Raw genomic sequence first — 21,274 nt, forward strand, 5'->3', positions numbered from 1 at the left:
TGTGTCTCATTTCTGGGAAAGGGACACACACAGGTTATCCTGCCCCACCCCCGCCATGGATTTCCCAGCTTTTGGGAGGCAGAAGTGCAGTTCAGTACCTTCTGTCCAAGCCGAGGGTCACCAGCTGGATATTTCATGGTGTCTTTTAATAAGGTTTCTAGCTGCCCTAGTATCTTTTAATAATGTTTCTAGCAATTCCCTGCAGATTATCTGCTTCCCAAACTCATACACTTTTATCTGCTCCTCTCCAGCAACAGCTGGGCACGGCGGGGGGTGGGGGGTGGCGGTGGTGGTTCCTGGCTGGGCTGCGGGTGTTGAGGGGGGATTAGGGCCCTTTATACATCTATATGGAGATATCCCATCCTCTGGGTCTACCATTACCCCGACCCTGACCTTGGGGACGTCCTGAGACACACACATCGTGCCCCCCCACCCCCGGGATGGGAGCACCTGCTCCAGCTGCTGCTCGTAATCTCCAGCCTCTGTAAACAGATTAAGAGAGATTATATAAAAGGAGGGGGGATGCCCGTGGGGGAGCCCAACGGGTTAAACTGAGGAGGGGTCGTTCGGGACTTGTCCGTCGGGGCACACGGGTACCGGCGCCTGGTGCAACCCGGTGCACTACAATCCCGAGCGACCCCGCAGAGATGCAGGAACCGGGGGTGTGATGGAGGGGGAGATACAAAGCGGGGAGCGGGCGGGGATGATGTCAGCCTGCGGGGAGCCCCAGCGTGGCCAATGGCGCTGCGGGGCCGGGCCAGCGGCAGCGGCGGGGGCGGTGGCGGCGGCGATAGCGGCGAGAGCACGGAGCCCATTCATGATCCAGCGAACGGGGCCGGTGGCGAGGAAAGCGGGACCGGTGCCCTGTAAAGCGGCGCCGGTACCGCCGTCATGGAGACATCGGGACATCTCCACGATTCGGGCGTGGGGGACTTGGAGGAGGATGGTCGGTGTCCCTGCCCGCTGCCGGGGGATGAACGGTCCCCGCCGCCGCCCTCGGCGCTGCCGCCGCTCCAGCACAGCCTGTTGCACTCCTCGCCCGGGTCGCTACGGGCCCCTCCTCCTCCTCCCGCCGCCCCCGCCGCCCTCCACCCTTCCTCCCGCCACGGTAGCCAGCTCAACCTCGGCGACCACCCAGCGGGCTCTGGGGTGGCTAGCAGCAAGCACCGGCAGCCCAGCCCCTTGGTTCACCGGCGGGACAGCAACCCCTTCACCGAGATTGCCATGAGCTCCTGCAAGTACAGCGGAGGGGTGATGAAGCCCCTCAGCCGGCTCAGCGCATCCCGACGGAACCTCATCGAGGCCGAGCCGGAGGCGCAGCCCCTGCAGCTCTTCGGTGCCGGTGAGCCCCCCGAAATCGTTGTGTCCCGCGAGGACAACCACGCGCCCGCCACGCTCCGTCCCGCCCGCCCGCCGGCCCGGCCGGCTCCCAGCACCTTCGCCAAGGGCCCCAAGCGCAAGGCGCAGAACATCGGCTACCGGCTCGGCCACCGCCGGGCACTGTTCGAGAAGAGGAAGCGCCTCAGCGACTACGCGCTCATCTTCGGCATGTTTGGCATTGTCGTCATGGTCATTGAGACCGAGCTCTCCTGGGGGCTCTACTCCAAGGTACCGGCGGGGCCCGGGGGGGTGTGTGTGGGGCTGGTGGCAGCAGATGGTGCCTGGTGGGGCGAGCGTGGAGCCATCTATCCCGTGGGATAAACATGGAGCTGCTCGGCCCATCTGGAGTGGATAGGCTGGTTGGTGAGCGACAGGATGTTCCCAGAGCTTTAGTGGATGCTGCAGCCACAGGTGTTGGGCAGGGTGACACCTGGCTGGAGCTGCGGGGACTGTGTGCTGGCGGCTGCTCTGCTGAGTCCTGCCCCATGCACTTGTAGCAGCAGCACCGACCCCGAGCTCTGTGGTGCCTGTTGCTGGCATGGCAGTGCACTGCTCAAAAGCACCGTGCCCCTGGCAGTGCAGCAAAGCACCCCCTCCCTCCTCCACCTCCTCCTCCACACCCCTTCCTGCCCTTTTATTCCTTTTTTTTTTTTTTGCAGGACAGTGTTTTTTTTTTTTAATCCCCCCCCCGCCCCCCCCCCCCCGCCCCGTCCCTTCCAGCTCCTGCTCCTGGGCTGCGCTGGTTGGCAGTGATATGAATAACTCTTTGTATAGACATCTGTCATGTTATTTATACCTATCCAGAGAGGGGAAGGCATCAGCACCCCCCCCAGCACCCATGGGCGTCAGCGGGATGGCGCTGCTGGGGGGGCTGGGGGGCAGCCCCTGGGGTCCCCGTGGCACGGTGCCACCAGTGGAGGGGAAGCAGCAGGGTGGGAAGGGGCTGTTCAGCACTTCCTGCCATTATCCAGCATGGGCAGTGTGAGCAGAGGAGCTGGAGGAAGGGAGGAACGGCCCTGGGGGGATCCTGTGGTTTGGGGAACCCTCTGCCTCCCCCCGGGGGTGCCTTTTGTGGGGATCCCTGAGCCCCATCTTTCCATGGCTGCAGGGTCAGTGGGCATGTGGGGGCTGCAGGCAGCAGTTCCACTGCTCTGTCAGGCACAGGCATGCCTTAGCACTAAGCTGGCATCCCTGGCATCCTTGCCGAGAAAGAAAGATGCTCCAATGCCAGAGCCTTCTTCTGGTGGTTCCCACTCCCCTTTGGCAGCAGCAAAGCCAAACCACCACCCCCCACCTGCATTGCTACCTGTTGAGCTGCAGCCACCCTGGCAGGCTCCGTGTGCCTGGTGCCAGGGGACTGTGCAGCCCTCGGAGCTGCCAGCAGCAGCACTGCCATGCTCCATGCTGGCCCCAGCACGCCGAGCTGCTGTGTCAGCTGGGGAAGACCCTATGAGTCAGCGCTGCTGCCATGCAGCAGCTGTGACACTCTGCTACGCCCCTGCCCCACTGTGACACAAACAATTGTGCTGACAGCCACAGAGTGCAGGAGAGCTCCTGGCTCCGGCCTCCGCAGGCCCTTGGCCAGATTTGCAGCAGCTGTGTATAAATCCCCCCCACCCCCCCAGCAGCCCCCAGTGAGAAACCAGAACTCCTGGCAGGGACATGACCGGGAGTGTGGGAGTGCATGTGATCAGGGCTGGCTTGTTCATGGTCTATATGGGGATGTCAGTGCAGCTCCAGCTCTGCCCCACGGCCCCAGCCACAGGATGAGCTGGGAAGCAGGGATGTGCTGGCCAGGGTTTGCTGCTCCCTGCTTGTCAATTGTCTGTGGGCCAGGACAGGGCCTCTCCTGCCCACGGGGCAAAATTGTGCAGCACTCCCAGAGTGAAGCATCCTGCCATCCACATGGTGGGGCAGGACATGTTCCAGGGGTGCCCTGCTTGGACCAAGACCCCATGTTGTTTGCTGCAAGCATGGGATTCAGGAATGGCTCTTCCTGACAGGTCTCTTGAGGCAGGAGGCATCGGCAAGCACCATGTAACACTGCCAAGTGTTTGTGCAGGGTTTGTGCCCCTGGGAAGGGTCTCACCAGAGCCACCTTGGCACAATGCTGCCTCAGAGTTAGCCTGTTAATAGTGGTGTTTAGTCCCAGCACTTTTCTTAGCACCAGCCATTATATCCACACAATTGCACAGCCAGAGCCAAGTTGTTAACAATGCGGCGCCGCCTCCACAGCAAATAGTCCCTTCTCTGCGTGCAAACACCCTGTGGAGATGAGGAACACTGGGGAGAGGGAGCCAAACAACACCAAAGCCAGCCCAGCACACTGAGGAGCCAAGGGCACTGTGCCATGAGTGTGCCATGGGTCACCACGGGGCTCAGCACGCTGGAGATGTGGGATGGGAGCAGCAGCAACATGGTTGATTTGGGAATTAACATCTTGGTGAAGGGTTGCCAATGCCCCAGCATCAGCAGGGCTGGCTTTGGTTTGTTTGAATCCCTCTCACTCCATGAGTTTACCAGCATCCAAAGGGAACAGTGAATCCTGCTTTTCCCAGTGGAGTCCTGGGGACCTGCCAGTTCAGCCATCAGTGATTCAGGTTTAATTTACATAAACCAGTTAGCTGGAGGTTCTAGTTGGATCATCTGTTTGGATACCATGATACTGGGCTCAGGCTAGATGGGGCCAGGGCACTGGCATTGCACATCTCAGAGGGGTGGCTGGGAACTGCACTCAGAAGTAAGTAAGCAGAATAGAATTTAAAAAGAGTTTTGGAGAGGGGGCACATGGTGCTGGTGGTGCCAGGTACTGATGGTGCCTTTACTACTGTGACAAGCTGCTTAGGGGGGAAGCTGAAGGAGCAAAAGTGCTGTTGAGGATGGGGATTGCAGGTGTTGGGGGGCAGTGTTTTCTTTAGGGGTGGGGTCCAGGGCCAGCTGTGTACCCCTTAATGCCTTTCCTGCTTTCCCTCTGCAGGACTCCATGTTCTCCCTGGCCCTGAAATGCCTTATAAGCCTCTCCACTGTCATCCTGCTGGGCCTCATCATTGCCTACCACACACGGGAGGTGCAGGTAGGTCCTGGCATCACCAGTGCCTGTGGGGGGCTGCTGGGGTGTGCTGTGGGGTTTGCCAACCACCTGAGTGGGACACAGTGCCTGAGCTCACATCCTGCTCCATCCTGGAGCCTCCTTCCTCTTTGTCAGGATTTTTGGGGGACAGTCAGGCCAGGCACCAAGGGTCTGGCAGATATGGTGGTGACTACAGCCAGGAAGGGCTCAGGCCAGTCAAAGTGCCAAGGAAAGCCACGAAATCCTTTCCTAATCAGGGCTGCACACTCTCTTCCTCCCTGGGAAGTCAAAGGACTCCCAGTTTGTTCCAGGAAGGCTGTGCTTCCCTGTGCCTCGGCACAAAGCCAGCCTCTTTTGGGCCTGGGAAGAATGAATCACCAGTCAGGAGAAGGAGCATCTGGGAAGGGATGTCAAAGCCCCCAGCCCTGAGTGCACCATAATCCCACCTTGTCCCTCCTGGGGCTGGGGGACAGAGGGGCTTTGCTGGCAGCAGCATCCCACTCCCTGCCTGCCTCTGTCCCTGCAGTCCCCACTCCAGCTCAGCCTGTCTGCATGGGGACAAAGCCTGGGGATGAGTTACTCAAGGCAAATATTTGAGAGCTTTGGTTCTTGCTGGAATAATATTTACCCCAGCATGAGGGTGGCTGGGGTCAGCCGGGTGAGCCATGCCCCCAGTGCTCACTGTTTCCTCTGCTTGTTGTTCCTGGCAGTGGGTTGTGCAAACACAGCATCTACCCAGGCAGCACACAGGTCATCCCACCCCTCCTGCCTTGACCAGAGCCAAAGTCTCACTGCTGTCCCTCTGCACATGAACCTCACCACGGTCCCAGCTGCTCTGCCAGGCCAGTTACACTGCCAAGACAGGGAATTCAATGAGTTTGACTTGATCTGCTCCAAACAAAGTTGTGCTGGCTGAATGTTGCCCTATGTGTTATAAAATGTTATGAAGGAATTGCTGATAGTCCAACCAAAATGGAATGGGGTTGCCAGAGCTGTAAATCCTCAACTTCTTGTACCTCTCAGCCAAGGTGGGGGACTGTGTTCACCCAGCCATGGCACTTGTCAGCCCTCCCAGCCTCTGGGAAACAGTCACTTCAGCCTCTTCCCTCAGGATTCCCTCTTCCTTTCTTGCCCAGAGAAGCTGTGAGTGCCTCAATCACTGGAAGTGCTCAAGGCCAGGTTGAATGGAGCTTGGAGCAACCTGGTCTAGTGGAAGTGTCCCTGCCCATGGAAGTGGGTGGAATGAGATGAGCTTTAAGGTCCTGTTCAACCCCAACCAGTTTGTGATTCTATCCTCCTACTAATTGTGTTAATTAGTTCTTTGGGATACTTGAAAGTCTTCCTGTGCCTTAGTTTCTCTAGGGCTGAGGCCAGTTCTGGCAATGCTGCCAGCTCCTACCAAGGTGGGGTTTTTTTTTCGGGGGTAGGGGGCAGAGTCCCCTCTTCCCAGTGTTTGGACAACAGCCTGGGGCTGTTTATGCTTTTGGTGTTTATGCTTCAGTGCCCATGAAGTGTCTTGGTAGCTTTTCTTGGGTTTTGTTTTTCTGGAGATGTGGTGGCCAACACTTTCTCCTTCCCCTGTTGGAGCCAGCGATGCTGGATATGTTGGGGAATGCCCCCTTGGGTACCACCAAAGCACACTAGGTTTCCATGGAAACCTGCATGGATGCTTCACAGGTACAGAACTGAGAGGGGCTGGCTCAGGGGAATCCTGCCCAAACCCTCTCCTGCTCCTTTCCCTGCCCTATGCAACCCCCCATCATGCAGTCAAAAGGCTCCTGCCTTTTTCCGCTTGCTAATTTGTTTATTTTAACACCCTTTTCCAGGAAGGAATAGGCTGTCAGCTTGCTAAATGCCTGAGGATCTCCCTTGACAGCTTGGAGCATTTTTGTAAACAATTTCTCAAACAAAGCAGCTAAAAGGAGCAGAGTTTTCCCTGCAGAAAGGGAGGTGGCTGGGACAGGCACTCCGTGAGTCAGTCCCAGTGGCTCCTGCCATCCCCAGGGAGAGCCCTGAGTGCCATGGTGCTGGTGAGATGGCTGGCACAGGTGTACTGGGGCTTCTGCCAGGGCAGGAGGGTTGTTCCTGGGCTCAGCAGCAGCTGGGGCCGTGCTCCCCACCCACCTCTGTGTGCAGCCCTGGATCCCTGAGCAAGCCAGCATCGTTTGATGCTTGCAGGATTGAGGACGTGGACGGTAGCACCAGCTGCCACATCCCCCTTGGATCCCTTCCTGCTGGTTCCTTTGCCAAGTGCTGCTTGCAGAGATGTCCTGAGCACGTCCCTGCTGCTGTGGGTGACACTGGTGTCCCTGTCACACCAGGCAGAAGCTGATGGCAGCCTCAGCACTGCACTGCCAACAGGCTGGGTGACTCCCAGAGAGGCCAACTGAGCTGCCATCTTCCCAGCTCCTGCAGAGACCCCAACTCCATCACTGGTGATGAGAGAGGAGCTGGTGTACCCAGGATGAACCATCAGTTGCCATGACAACCGAATCCCATCTCTGCCAGCAGCTGGATGCTCTGACTGTGGCGTTCACTGCCCAGATATTGCTCTGGCACTCAGGGTGTGATGACTGTCAGTGAAATCAGAGCAGCACCAGGAGCAGAGGGACTGGGGTGGCTCATGCTGATGCTCTGTGGCACCACAGCTGGCCCATCTCTGTGGCCAGGAGGTGGGCTCCTGCCAGCCAGATTTTGAGTGAGCTCTCACCATGCTGTGCCTGGGTGTGTGCTCAAGGCAAGGCACCTTAAAGCTTTTGGTGTCCCCTGCAACATGACCATCCCTGACACACACTAGCAGGGCAGCAGAGAGGTTGGTGGTGGTTCATTCTCATGTCTTTCTTCTCCATCCATCCCCAGCACACACCCAGCTCCTCTTAGCTCTGCTCAGACCCCCACTGCCTGTGGAGGGAGGGCAGTTTGTGTGGGGGTCACCAGTAACCCGTGGCTTTGCTTCTTGCAGCTCTTTGTGATCGACAACGGAGCTGACGACTGGCGGATAGCAATGACCTACGAGCGCATCCTCTACATCAGCCTGGAGATGCTGGTTTGTGCCATACACCCCATTCCTGGCGAGTACAAATTTTTCTGGACAGCTCGCCTGGCTTTCTCCTACACCCCTTCTCGGGCAGAGGCCGACGTGGACATCATCCTGTCCATCCCCATGTTCCTGCGCCTCTACCTGATCGCTCGGGTGATGCTGCTGCACAGCAAACTCTTCACCGACGCCTCCTCACGCAGCATCGGGGCACTCAACAAGATCAACTTCAACACCCGCTTTGTCATGAAGACACTCATGACCATCTGCCCTGGGACCGTGCTGCTGGTGTTCAGCATTTCCCTCTGGATCATCGCTGCGTGGACGGTCCGTGTGTGTGAGAGGTGAGAGGGGTTTGGGGTGCTGGTCCTTTGGGGTGCAGTGGTTTGGAAGGAGTGGTGCTTTGGGGTATGTGGCAACACTTTGGAATGTCTGGTGGTTTGGAATGCTCAGCTGTTCAGGATGCCCACAGGTTGATAATGTGTGGAGGTTTGAGATGCACGGTGCTTTGGAATGCTCAGCAGCTCAGGGTGAAAGCACAACAGCAGAAGTTTGGGCTGTGTGGAGGTTTGGGATGCTCCATGGCTCAGGATGTGCAGTGCTTCAGCGTGTGCAGCAGTTCAGGACTTCATGATGATGTGCAGTGGTGCTGGATGCTCAGCAGTTTGTGTTTTGGGATTCATGGCAGTTTGAGATTCTCAATGGAGATGTGATGTCCCAACACCCTGTCAGAGTGATGCAGGCCTCCAGGGCCTCAGCAGCCACACATTTCCTCCACTGAGCCCTGTTGCTACCAGATGATAAATTATCTACACAGGCAGGAAGCAGAGCAGGGTCAGCCCTGTCCTCACAGTGCAGTACCTGGGCCACGCAGGGTCCTTGTGGAAGAGGACAGTGCATGGTGCCAAAAGCCCCAGGAGAATTTTGGGAGCTGGGGGGCTGTGTGGGGAGGGGCCAGAGGTGCTGATGGTAAGTGACAGGGCCTGGTTCAGGCTCTAGCAGCACTGCCATGACAACACTGTGGTGACAAACCCACAGCCTGATGGCATCATGCCAGCATCAGTGTGCTCAGCACCGGGGTTGCTGTGGCGACCAGCCTGGTGGGTATCATTGCACCTCCATCTCCCAGGGACCTGCCACCACTCTTTGTCTACTGAGGGAACCAGGGGGCTGCAGTGGTGGCATCCCAGTGCTGTGCCAGGAGGTGCCAGCAGCACCAGGGGAAGGAGGGCAGCTTGTCCAAAAGCTGTTCTTTTGTGGAAGCTTTGTGTCATCCTTGGAACTAAGGTGTGAGGGATCACACCTACTGGCTCCCCAGGGTTACCTGGGACACCCAGATTGTTTTTAGAGTGCAAAGTGAGAGGAAGGCCACCCCCCTCTTCCCCAGGGTGGGACTCATTGCTCTGGTTATGCTGCAGAGGGATATTAGGGCAGCTGTAAGTGCTGCAGCAGTGGTGTGGGACGGCACACTGAGATTTTATGAGCTTTTACTGGCTGTGTTTGCCTTCCTGCCTCCCTTAATGATGCTCTCCTTATGAGCTGGATTCTCAGGCACTGCCTAATTGTGTTTGAGAAATTGTGGTTTATGCCTCCTAAACAGGGAGCAGGCAGACAGGCACCCAGGACACACACAGGAGGGTAATCCCCCACCTGGCGAGGCTCAGGCTGGAAAATGCAATGAAGAACTATTAGGGAAAAAAAAAAAAACAACAGAAATTATGCAGACAAGGCACTGCAGATCACTGGCAGCACAGCTGCCATCACCTCCCTCTATGAACAGAGAGGCAGGAGCAAACCCAGGTGGGCTGGAGATGCGTCAGTCCCGGGGGATGCAGGACTGGGGGAATGCAGAGCCCCTGGGACATGCTCCATGAGAGAGGGATGCAATATCACCTGTGCATGCAGCATCCCTGGGGTCACACAGCTCCCACAGGAGCTACCCAGGATGTGTCTTCCCGTGCACACTGGCACAGGAAACCAATTCGCTGCGGTTTGCAGGACCATTCCCAGCCCACACCCACCGGGGCCGGGCAGTTTAGAAGTGGTCGTGCCTCTCCAAGAGGCGTTTCTCGGGCTGGGGTCTCCTCGGCACGGAGCTGTGGGCGCAGCATCCTCCCGTGCGCGGCGGGGCCGCTCCTCTCCCGAGGCAGGAGTCGCTAAGCAACCTCGCCTGCTCGCCCGGCCACGGCACACGGCGCCTGCGGGGCCGCCAGCGCTGCCGGCAGCCCGAAAACGTGTGCCGGGGTGTGTGTGTGTTCACACGGGTGTGTGTCTGTGTGTTCACCTCTGTGTGTGTGTGTGTGTGTGCTCACACGGGTGTGTGTCTGTGTGTTCACATTCGTATGTGTGTGTGTGTTCACCTGTGAGTGTGTGTGTGTATGCTCACCTGTGTGTGTGTGTGTGTGCGTGCTCACACGGGTGTGTGGGGGTGTGTGTGTGCTCACACGGGTGTGTGTGTGCGTGTGTTCACCTGTGTGTGTGTGCTCACACAGGTGTGTGTGTGTGTTCACCTGTATGTGTGTTTGTGCTCACCTGTGTGTGTGTGTGTGCTCACACAGGTGTGTGTGTGTGTGTTCACCTGTGTGTGTGTGTGTGTGTGTGTGTGTGTGTGCTCACCTGTGTGTGTGTGTGTGTGCTCACACGGGTGTGTGTCTGTGTGTTCACACTCATATGTGTGTGTGTGCTCACCTGTGTGTGTGTGTGTGTGCTCACACGGGTGTGTGTCTGTGTGTTCACACTCGTATGTGTGTGTGTGCTCACCTGTGTGTGTGTGTGTATGTGTGTGTGTGTTCACCTGTGTGTGTGTGTGTGTGTGTGTGTGCTCACACGGGTGTGAGTGTGTGTTCACACTTGTATGTGTGTGTGTGCTCACCTGTGAGTGTGTGCGTGCTCACACAGGTGTGTGTCTGTGTGTTCACATTCGTATGTGTGTGTGTGTTCACCTGTGAGTGTGTGTGTGTGTGCGTGCTCACACGGGTGTGTGGGGGTGTGTGTGTGTTCACACGGGTGTGTGTGTGCGTGTGTTCACCTGTGTGTGTGTGCTCACACGGGTGTATGTGTGTGTTCACCTGTATGTGTGTGTGTGCTCACCTGTGTGTGTGTGTGCTCACACAGGTGTGTGTGTGTGTGCTCACCTGTGTGTGTGTGTGTGTGCGTGCTCACCTGTGTGTGTGTGTGCTCACACGGGTGTGTGTGTGTTCACACTCATATGTGTGTGTGTGCTCACCTGTGTGTATGTGTGTGTGTGTGTTCACCTCTGTGTGTGTGTGTGTGTGTGTTCACCTGTGTGTGTGTGTGTGTGTGCGTGCTCACACGGGTGTGTGTGTTCACACTCGTATGTGTGTGCTCACCTGTGTGTGTGTGCTCACCTGTGTGTGTGTGTGCTCACATGGGTGTGTGGTGTGTTCACCTCTGTGTGTGTGTGTGTGTGTGTGTGTGTTCACCTGTGTGTGTGTGTGCGGGCTCACACAGGTGTGTGTGTTCACACTCGTATGTGTGTGCTCACCTGTGTGTGTGCTCACATGTGTGTGTGTGCTCACCTGTGTGTGTGTGTGCTCAAGTGTGTGTATTCTCACCCGTGTGTGTGTGTGCTCTCTGTGTGCTCTCTGTGTGCCCATTGTGTGCACTCTGTGTGCTCTCTCTGTGTTCTCTGTGTGCTCTCTGTGCTATCTCTGTGCTCTCTGTGCCCATTGTGTGCTCTCTGTGCTCTCTCTCTGCCCGTTCATGCAGCCATCCCTCTCCTGGGACAGGGCTGCAGCCAGCCCAGAGCCCGAGCTGGGGCTGCCCAATGGCCTGGTGTCAGTTCAGCCAGGATGGGGCTGACACAGTGGCACGGCAATGGCAGTGACAGTGGCAGTGACAGTGGAAATGGCAATGACAATGGCAGTGGCAATGGCAATAGCAATGGCAATGGCAGTGGCAGTGGCAGTGACAATGGCAGTGACATGGGAATGGCAGTTGCAGTGGCAGTGGCTGTGACAGTGACAGTGACAGCTGCAGTGACAGTGGCAGTGACAGTGGCAGTGACATGGGAATGGCAGCAACAGTGGCAGTGACAGTGGCAGTTGCAGTGGCTGTGACAATGGCAGTGACAGTGGCAGTGACAGTGACAATGGCAGTGGCAGTGGGGTGATGCTCACAGCTGCCACGGTGCTGAGCGTGGCTGTGGCCTTGGTGGGGACAGCAGGACACAGTGCTGGTGTCTGGCTGATTGTGGCAGCCCTTTTTGTGGTCAGGCCCCTCTTCCTGCCCACAGCAGCCCTGGCGTGTGCCAGCCCCTCTGGTTTATCAATTCTTGCTCCAAGTGCTCAGAAGAGATAATGTCCTGCTGTCCTGTAGGCCTGTAACCCCTTGGCCAGCATGATGCTCTTGGGTTGTCCCCTCAGGACATTCCATCCTGCAGGATGAGGTGGAATCAGCTCTCCTCAGGAGAATACATTGGGTGGGATAAGTGTGCATGTCCTGCTGGTGCAGGAATTTTGGGGAGTGCCACTGTGGCTACCAGCTCCAGCTCTCCTGGCCAGCCCTGCCCAGAGTGAGTCTCACCACAGCTCAGGGTGCTCTCTCCTGCACCAGGTCCTCATTTGAGTCTCCATCTGAGGGAAAAACATTTCAGAAGAGGAGAAAACCCAACTGCTCTGCAAGTGATGATCTTGGAGTTGGGATTGCCAAAAGCTCCATCTGTTTTCCCTCTCTGGATTCTGTGAAGACTGGGAGAAGCCTGCCAGGGAGGCAGGAAAACAACCATCCTATTCAAAGAGGGGTAAAGCCATTGCCTGCCCCTGCTGACTCAGGGCTGAGTCCCACTGCAGGCTGGGCCAGGAGTCAGCCCTGCATCCCTCAGCAAACATACCTGCATGGCTGGGCTGTGCTTGCACCAGCCCTGGGGAGCTGGAGGCAGCTGGGGCCCCTGGCTGCTTGTTTGCTGGAAGGGCCACAGCCAATGTCTGGGACAGCCAGAGTGGTCATTGACCTCACATCTCAGCAGGGACCTGGAAAATTTGCAGCATTCCCAAAGCTGCAGCCACTCCACATGTGCTGTGTCTTGAGTGCGTGAGCTGTTCCTCTGTTCCTGAAAACCAAGTGCATGCCAGAGGCTCGACAGGATCCATCCCCAGCAATTCTGCTGACAGCACTGTCCTCTGGGGCAGCACAGCCCAGGCTGCAGCAGCAGCAGGATGCAGGGGAGGATGCCAGGGGAGCTGCTGTGGTCAGGGGTTTGCAGAGCCACAGCTCCTTCTGCCATCAGCCAATTCTCCCTGCAGCACCACATGACACTGGGGACACACAACAGGACTGGGATGTGGTGACAGGTCTGACTGAAAGCAGAAGCCCTTTCCAATGAGATTTTGCTCTCATTTTGTCCGTGTGGGTTTTCCAGTGCCAGAAATTGTGCAACCACTGCTACTATGGCACATCCTACTGTACTGTTAATCCTGTACTCCAGCACAGCCCGTGCTGGGGGAGCCACTGTGCCCAGGTACCCCCATTTCTGCCCCATCCATCCCTGTCCCCTGCTGTGACACTGATGGCTGTGTCTCCTTGGCAGGTACCATGACCAGCAGGATGTGACCAGCAACTTCCTGGGTGCCATGTGGCTCATCTCCATCACCTTCCTCTCCATCGGCTATGGTGACATGGTCCCACACACCTACTGTGGGAAGGGGGTCTGCCTGCTCACTGGCATCATGGTAAGGGCCATGCCAAGCTGGTTGTCCATTCTGTGGGCTCTGCCTGTCTCCATTGCAGAGGCAGAGCCACTGGATTTTACAGGGATCTGTTTCTCAGCTCTTTTGTCCGTGTCCATTAAGGCCTAATGACTTCAGCTCTGGGGTCTCATAGCCTGGAAGTTGATGGAGTTGTCCCAGCTGATGAATTTGGGGTAGATTTGGACCCACATTCAGTAAAGGTGGAGGGCCTTTGGTGGAGTCAGTGATGTCCCCAGGGAGCAGAAAGGCACCTTAGCATGCCTTGGCCATCCTGCTCCACATCATCTGGCTTCCATTGCTCATTTGCCATGGGTTCCTTTCCTTCTGGCCAAAAGGTCACCATTCTCCAGGGCCTCCAGTGTCCCTGCCCCAAGGAGCCCACCACGAGATCTCCTGGCTTGTGGGACTTTCCAGCCAGGGCTGCTGAAGGAGCAGCTGGGGGCCCTGTGGTCACAGTTCCTCCACAAATCCACCCCAACCATCAGCACCCCAGCTCAGCTCCAGGCCCTGGGGATGGGGCCATCCCTCCTCCAGCTAGGGCAGGCTGAGCTGACAGCCCTTGAATTCCAGCTGGGGAGGCTCCACCAAGAGGCATTAATTCTATATTATCTTCAAGTCTTTGATCTGTCTTGGATAAGGTCAGACACAGCAAGGCTGGTATTATTGGTGGGAGCCAAGCAAGGGAGAAAATCCCTGTGGATGGGGGTGATGCAGCAATTGCCAGCAGAGGAGAAGCTGCTGGTTCAGCTGAGGGGATCCAGCACTGCAGGCTCCCAAAGCTCTTCCCCTACCAGTGGTTACTTTGAAGTAACACCATCTGTCAAAGTGTCCCTCCACACCCAGCACAGCCCCCACCCCTGGGAACAGAGACACCCCTGCCCACTGGGATTGGAGGCTTTGCTGGGCTTTTCCACTCAGCCCCAGGGGCAGTCACTCTGCCAGGAGGAGAGGTGGTGGGAGTCAGGAGTGTGCAGCAGGACCTTTGAGGATGCTGAAGGATTCAGGGGATCAGGTTAATTAATGACTCTTAAGGAGAGCTGTAGGGCTGGCAGCACTCTGCCAGAGCACTGGGGGAAAGCAACCCAGCTGGTAGGAGCAGAAGTGGGCAGGGAGACTCTGGAAAGGACACCTTGGCACAGATGTGCACAGATGAGCTGATGACTGCCACACAGATCTGGCCCCAGTTGCCAGGATTAGTGAATTACCAGCTGGTGCAGTTGGAATCCATGGCAATTTGAAGGGTCCTGATTTGGGGCCCCTTCTCTGTTCTCACACATGTTGCCTGGTGCTTCCCCACTGCTCTCCCACCCCAGACCTCTTGGGGGTGAAGGGCTCCCCATCCCCCTGGGCACTGGCACAGAGCAGATCTCTGGCCCACAGAGGCACAGGCTCACCACTGACAGCTGCTGACCTTGTTAACAGCCCTGCCCTTTCCCATTAGTTACATCAGCCACTCAAGGACACCCAGGCTCTGTAATATCTTCTTTTTAGGATAATGGGGAGGACGTGTAGCTTTAGTTAATTAGCAGATTGCAAGGCTGAGGGTGGGAGTGCTGGTGTTATAAAACTCTTTCCCCAACTGATGTCCCTGGACAGGGTGCTGGATGTACAGCACTGGTGGTGGCTGTGGTGGCCAGGAAGCTGGAGCTCACCAAAGCTGAGAAGCACGTCCACAACTTCATGATGGACACACAGCTGACAAAGAGGGTAAGGTGCCATGGGGGACAGCAGGAGTTGGGGGCATTGTTGTGTGCCAGGAGCTTGGGATTTGGGTTGGATTTGGGAAGGAGTGAGTACCACAGTGGAAGAAGGTGTCAGCATCTCTGGGTGAGTGTACAACAGGAGAGGAAGGTGTTGGAATCTTTGGTTGTGGGTCCTGCAGGAGCTGAGGAAGTTGTCCAAGTGCTGTGGACAGAGCAGGCACAAAGAGCACCAACTCTGTTCCAGGATTTAGGTGATGTATACTCTGTCCTCTTCCTGAGCATGATCTCACTTCTCTTGGTGTCAGGAAGACAACTGGGTTTTGGTGATTCAGCACCCACCACAGATAAGAACCACACTGTGAGACTTCCCTGAGGAGAGACCCAGAGCCAGCAGTGGGGAGTTCATGGCATGACCCTGTCACACCAGAGTCTGGTGTCACATCCCTGGGAGCATGCAGGAGAAGCAGGAGGTTGCTGGTCTTGGCAGCCTCATCATGGCAAAGCATCAGTAAACTAACAGTGCTTGTTTGGTTGGTCATATAATGGGCTCTGAACACTAGAATGTGTTTTAGAGGGGATGGTGGCAAAATGAGCATCAGTGCAGCCCTTGGGAAGGCAACCAGTGGTGGGATGCAAGCAGGGCACCCACTTCACCCCAGAGAGCAGAGCCCCAGACACCCCAGGAATAGTCAGGACCTTGGTGTGACCAGGCTGGGAAAGCAAAACAGCTGGTCAGCCCTGCTGCACTGGCCAGTGATAGGGATCTGCAGGCTCCATGCCAGGCAGGCAGCAGCCAGTTCCTCCTTGAGTGAGGAATGAGCTGTGGTTTAGCTGGAGAGGAAGCAGAAGTCATGTCCCAACCAGGACCTGCCAGGATTAGCAGATGGGTGCAGAATCTAGAAAAACTTTGGGATTTTTCCTTGAGGCTTATGGTACAACTTTGCAGGCAAAGAGCCGAGTGCTGGAGCATGAGTGCAGAGTAGGACTGGGGTGTGAGTGCACCAAGGGCCAGCAGCTCTGCCTTCTCTCACTCCTGCTTGCACTGCTCTTCATCCCTTGCATCAGCCCAGAGACTGTGCGGGTGCAAAGCTGAGCTCCAGCTGGGACAGGTCAAGTGCTCTTGCAACACTGGTTCATGGCAGAGCCAGAGCAGTGTCTCTGTGAAATCTCACATGGCTGGTGACCTGCAGCCCCTCTTCCTTTTCAGATCAAGAATGCAGCAGCCAACGTCCTGCGGGAAACGTGGCTTATCTACAAGCACACCAAGCTGTTGAAGAAGATCGACCATGCTAAAGTCAGAAAGCACCAGAGGAAGTTCCTACAAGCCATCCACCAGTAAGAGGCTGTGCAGTGGGCTGGGGGCAGACTGAGCTCGGATGAACCAGGATCCTGCTCCTGGCAGGGGCGTGGGGACAGTTTTCCATTGCCCAGGATGCAGGCAGGTCTCCAGATGCTGTTTGAAAGAGGAGAGGCAGTACAGCCATGTGCTCTTTCCTTCTCCCCAGGTTACGGAGCGTGAAGATGGAGCAGAGGAAGCTGAGTGACCAAGCCAACACCCTTGTCGACCTCTCGAAGGCAAGTCCCCCGGGGGACCCTGTGGCTTGGCCAGACTGAGTGTTTTTCTTCACTTGGAAAAACTAAAGCAGACTTGGCTGACCGCAAAATGCTCCGACTCAGTAAATGTCAGCAAGGAATAGCTGCTGTGGGATGGCTGCCCTTGCAAAGCAGAAGGAGAAACACATACATGAGCCAGGGGTTCCCTGCAAGCCTTTCTGCAAGGGATACCACTGCTCAGCAGCACAGGCCCAGCAGAGCTTCCTTTCTTTGATGGCCAGGGATGAGCCAAACTGCAGTCACAGAACCCTTGGAGAACTTGGGGTGGGCTGAGTTGGGGCAGCTCTCAGGGCAGAAAGGGGTAAAGGGGTGAGCTCTGCTAGTGGCAGTGGCACCAACCCCATCAGCCATGGTACTAACCCCACCACCATCCCCTGTGTCCCCTCCCCAGATGCAGAACGTGATGTACGACCTCATCACGGAGCTAAACGACCGCAGTGAGGACCTGGAAAAGCAGATCAGTGGCCTGGAATCCAAGCTGGAGCAGCTCAGCGCCAGCTTCAACTCGCTGCCGCTGCTGATGGCCGACATGCTGCGCCAGCAGCAGCAGCGCCTGCTCTCCGCTGTCCTGGAGGCTCGAGGGGTCGCTGTGCCAGGGGGCACCCCCCAAACACCTCTGTCTGAGAGCCCCATCGGGGTCAGCTCCACCTCCTTCCCCACCCCTTACACGAGCTCGAGCAGCTGCTAAAACGCAGCCCCTCAGCCCCAGCGCGGACGGGGGGGAAGCATTTCCACACAGATCGTGAGGTCTCTGTGAACTTTCTTCTGGTCCTCGAACCGCTGCAGGACCCTTCAGCTGGAGCCGGTGGGGACCAGCAGTGCCGAGCCACGCTCGGAGCTTTGCCAACGCCTTGGTATCGGGAATCCCCCGTTCAGGTGCCTCTACACGTGGTGAAGGAAGGGGACGGAAGGTGATGCCTTGGGCCAGCCTGTGCCGCGGCGTCCGGTGAGAGACGGGAAACCCACGCTCAATCTCAGGTCTTCACATTTGAAAACAAAACAAAGCAAAACGAAACGAAACGAAACAAAACGCCGAGTCAGAAGCACTGAAGCAACGGAGACACCGGAGGGAGAGTTTTTCTCCCTGGGGCCCTCCCCTCGCCCCCTGCCCCTCTCACGATTGCCAAACCTCGCCAGGCAGATGCCGGTGGGGGGGGTTCGTTATGCAGGCTCTGGCTGCCGCTGCCGATGCTCCATCCCATCTCCTTGCCAGGATCCACAGGACAGCCCCCTCACGCTGACAGCTGGGTGACAATGTCTGGCTGTAACCTTCCTGGGGAGTTCTCTGGAGCTGTGAATGTTTTCTACCCAGAGAAGAACAAATGGACACTTCTTCTTTCTGGTCCTTAGTGTCATATCCTGCCTGGAGGCGCGTGCCAGAGCCAGGAAAGCAGTGCCTACAGCGTGCAGGGCCACGCAGGGCTGCCCCCAGCCATGGGGCTGGCAGGCCAGCCCAGGCGCTGAGGGGGGCTCCAGGTGCTCACATCACTGCCTGCTGGGAGCCTCCCAGCATTTTGCAAAGCCAGTGGGCTCTTTGCAGCAGTCTCAGAAGTGCTGGATGAACACCCCATCAGCTGCAACCGTCTCCACTCGTGCTGGGAACATCCGTGCTTGAGCCCAGTTGGCACCAGGATCAAGCAGGAGCTCGCTGGCAAGTGATGTGGTAGCAGGGGCAGGTGCTTCATCTGTTTAAAACAAAGCCCATCGCCTTCATGCCACTTCTGCTGGGTTTGGTGGAGGGCAGCAGCACTCTCTGGCACCGTCTCGGCAATGGCACTGCTGCCCATGCCTGCCAAAGTGCAGCACCTCAGACTCCATTATACTTTTCTGCTGGTGTTCAGCTTCCTGAGGTACCCTTGGCATCACTTGGCTGCTTCTGGAACCAGACACTTTCTGTTTTGCTTTTACCATTTCTCCCTTTTTCCTCCTCAGTTCCTCCCCAGTGTCGTGTTCTGGCTTTTCTGGATCCTCGCATGGAGCTGCGCCAGGCTCCGATTTTGGGGTTGGTGTTTGCTGCTTTCCATGAAAACTCAGCAGAGAGTACTTATATATTTTTAAACAGATGAAGTAACTATGTAATTACTCTGCAATATTAATTACACCTCACCCAGCAGTGTCAGTAATTGTAATCAGTCACTGTGTTACTCCAGGTATACTCAGCCTGTAACGCTCTCCTCTGTAACTTTTTCCCTTCCATAAATGATGCTGGATTTTGTGTGCACCTAGGGGCAGAGACACACCTCCCTCCTGCACCACCACCCCTACATCCCCTAATGCTGAAGAATTTCTTTGCTGCCAGTGGTGTGAGGTGGTTTCTCTACTTGTGTCCTGCAGCTGGCATTACATAGAAAAAAAGCAGTAGTTAGTGAGTACTGCCCCCATGCTGGCCCTAGGAGGAGAAGGAGGAAGAAGAAGGTTGTGAGGCAACAGCAGGAGTGCTGCAAAATGAGATCCCTGTGCTGCAGAGGTGTTGGTAGCAGGGGACCAAACCTGGTCATCCCTGCTGCCTTCAGTAGGCACCTGCCCATTGCTGCTGGTCCTTGGCCAGTGGGAGACACACGGCTTCTGGGAATGAGCTGTTCTTCCAAACACTTGTAATTAGTGTCATTGATATCCCATGGATGGCTGGGAATTCACTGCTGCCTTGGAAGCCCCCCATGATCAATTCTCAGCCCAGCTGCTGCTCCCCATATGTCTGTGGGTGCCCTCCCATCCTTCTTGCCCAGCAGAAGCTCCTGCTCATTTCTGTCAGGAGGTTCCCAGCATAGCAATGGAGAATATGTCAGAAATTGTGAGAAAGAGTCTGAAATGCAGCATTTTCCCTGCCCTGCAGGCAGCTAGTGGAGAAAAAAATGCTTCCTGGGCCTCAGATAGGATCAAACTGCCCATGGAATGGTGTGAAGACATGTCCTGGGGCATCAGAGAGCCAGAGGATGTATTGATTCTTAAAGATCAATATTGCCAGTAGGAATCCAGGAACCTCCCTGCCAGGCTCATGACCAAGTCTGGAAAATCCAACCAAGTGAGACAAGAGCAGGTGCTGTCAGCTCAAGGCTGGAGGTGGTAAGGATCACAGTGAGAGTGTTGGGATTGCAACAGGAGCAAGAGATCCTTGTTCTGGGCCAGAGCAGCTACTGCTGCAGTGGGATTTTGACAGGGCTGGGGCAGTGGATCCCTGTGCACCCCACAACCTCCCTCCCCTGGCCTCATCTCAGCACAACCTGCACTGCAACAACCCTTCTGCCTGGGACCTGGCAGCCCAGGGTCTGCACCCTATGCCTTGCACCTTGCACCCTGCATCCCACACACCCCCACAGCCCTATCCCACCCCCTGCACCCCCCTTCCACACCCCTAAATCTCCATCCCAATCCCCAAAGCCCCTATCCCTGACAGTTCTTCAATACTGGTGCCAGTAGCCCTGATCCATTCCCTCCACCGTGGCCAGCACCAAGACCAGCCCCCTCCAGCCCCACTGCCAGGACCACAGAGCTGACCCAAAGCCACAGGGAGGGCAGGAATGGTGTGGAGCCCCCAGCCCTGATGGCAGCTCTTGGTCACCAGCAGCCTTGGCTGGCACAGCCCCAGTAAACAACTCCAGTAAATGCTCTCCAGCCAGTCCTGTCCACACACCTGAGATGATCACTTTGGATACCCTAAGGGACATTGGGACAAACAGAGAAGAGCTGAGATCACCAACAAGGAGGAGGAACAGCACAAGAGGAAAAGCAGAGAACTCCTGCAGCTGGCAAGCATCTGATCCCACAGTCCAACAAGGCCAATCCCCAATGCCCCTCCAGGACCCACCCAACTCAGCCCCATTTTTGGCACAGTCTTGGGGGCTTTTTTTGCTCCACCACTCTCCTTCCTGCGCCACCTGCAAGGAACTGTCCTAGAAATACCAGAGAAATTCCACGGTCTCTGCAAACTCATGGATGTTTCTGTCCAGACTTAAGGAGCTTTGACCTGGGTTTGCATCTTGCCTCTGTACTGCTCGCTTCTTTTTTAATGATAGGGGAAAGCATAATAGTTTATTTTAACTATGAAATATATTGCTATATTATGATGGTTATGGTAATTTCAATTATGGTTTTGTACCCAACACGGTTGTTAGCAGGCAGCAACGCCAGGCTGCTGCCAAAAATGTCTGTTTCTGAGTACAGCTACTACTGCCAATGAGGATGGGAGACAGGCAGGCAGGGAGAGGTGCAGAACCCCAGTCTTGTACTCATTCCCATTACTTGGAAGCTGATCTCCAGCAGCTCTGCATCTGTGTGGTACCAGAGCTTTGCTTCTCCCTAGAGAAAGGTCAGACTCCCCATTTTTCCCAGGTTCTGGAAAGCCATGCCCCCCCCAGATTGTCTCCTCCAGCAGAAGGAGGGACTCTGCTCCCTGGGTTCTGCAAGAGCCAAACTTCCCCTTTTCCTCCAGGACAGAGGCTCTTGAGAAAACAGTGGTGCAGAGCACATTTTCATAGAACTATGGAATCATTAAGGTTGGAAAAGTCTTCTAAGAACATCAAGTCTAACTGTTGGCCCAGAATCACCAAGCCAACCACTAACCCATGTGCCTGAGTGCCACATACACAAATCTTCTAAATTCCTCCAGGGATGGGGACTCCACTACTGTCCTGGGCAGGCTGTACCAGAGCAAGAAATTTTCCCAATATTCAACCTAAACCTCCTCTGGCACAACTTTCAGCCATTTTCTCTTGTCCTTTCACTTATTACTTGGGATAAGAGACTGGGACATGTCCAGCTCACA

At 56.1% G+C, this 21,274-nt stretch overlaps 1 protein-coding gene across 1 annotated transcript; it reads left to right on the forward strand.

Annotated features, from left to right (window-relative positions):
* Positions 1–759: 759 nt before the first annotated feature.
* Positions 760–19,894, forward strand: KCNN3 (potassium calcium-activated channel subfamily N member 3). Its single transcript, XM_079329381.1, has 8 exons — positions 760–1,608; positions 4,358–4,453; positions 7,413–7,831; positions 13,036–13,177; positions 14,792–14,902; positions 16,106–16,233; positions 16,404–16,473; positions 16,904–19,894. Exons 1-8 carry the CDS (start codon positions 892–894, stop codon positions 17,198–17,200), a joined length of 1,980 nt encoding a protein of 659 aa, XP_079185507.1. The 5' UTR covers positions 760–891; the 3' UTR covers positions 17,201–19,894.
* Positions 19,895–21,274: the final 1,380 nt, after the last annotated feature.

Source organism: Erithacus rubecula, assembly GCF_903797595.1.
Source record: "Erithacus rubecula genome assembly, chromosome: 33".
NCBI classification, from domain to species: domain Eukaryota; kingdom Metazoa; phylum Chordata; class Aves; order Passeriformes; family Muscicapidae; genus Erithacus; species Erithacus rubecula.

Coding starts and splice junctions, on each gene's coding strand:
- KCNN3 (XM_079329381.1), top strand. CDS start 892: ATGGAGACATCGGGACATCTCCACGATTCGGGCGTGGGGGACTTGGAG. Junction 4,454..7,412: donor ACCACACACGGGAGGTGCAG/GTAGGTCCTGGC, acceptor TGCTTCTTGCAG/CTCTTTGTGATCGACAACGG. Junction 16,474..16,903: donor CCCTTGTCGACCTCTCGAAG/GCAAGTCCCCCG, acceptor TCCCCTCCCCAG/ATGCAGAACGTGATGTACGA.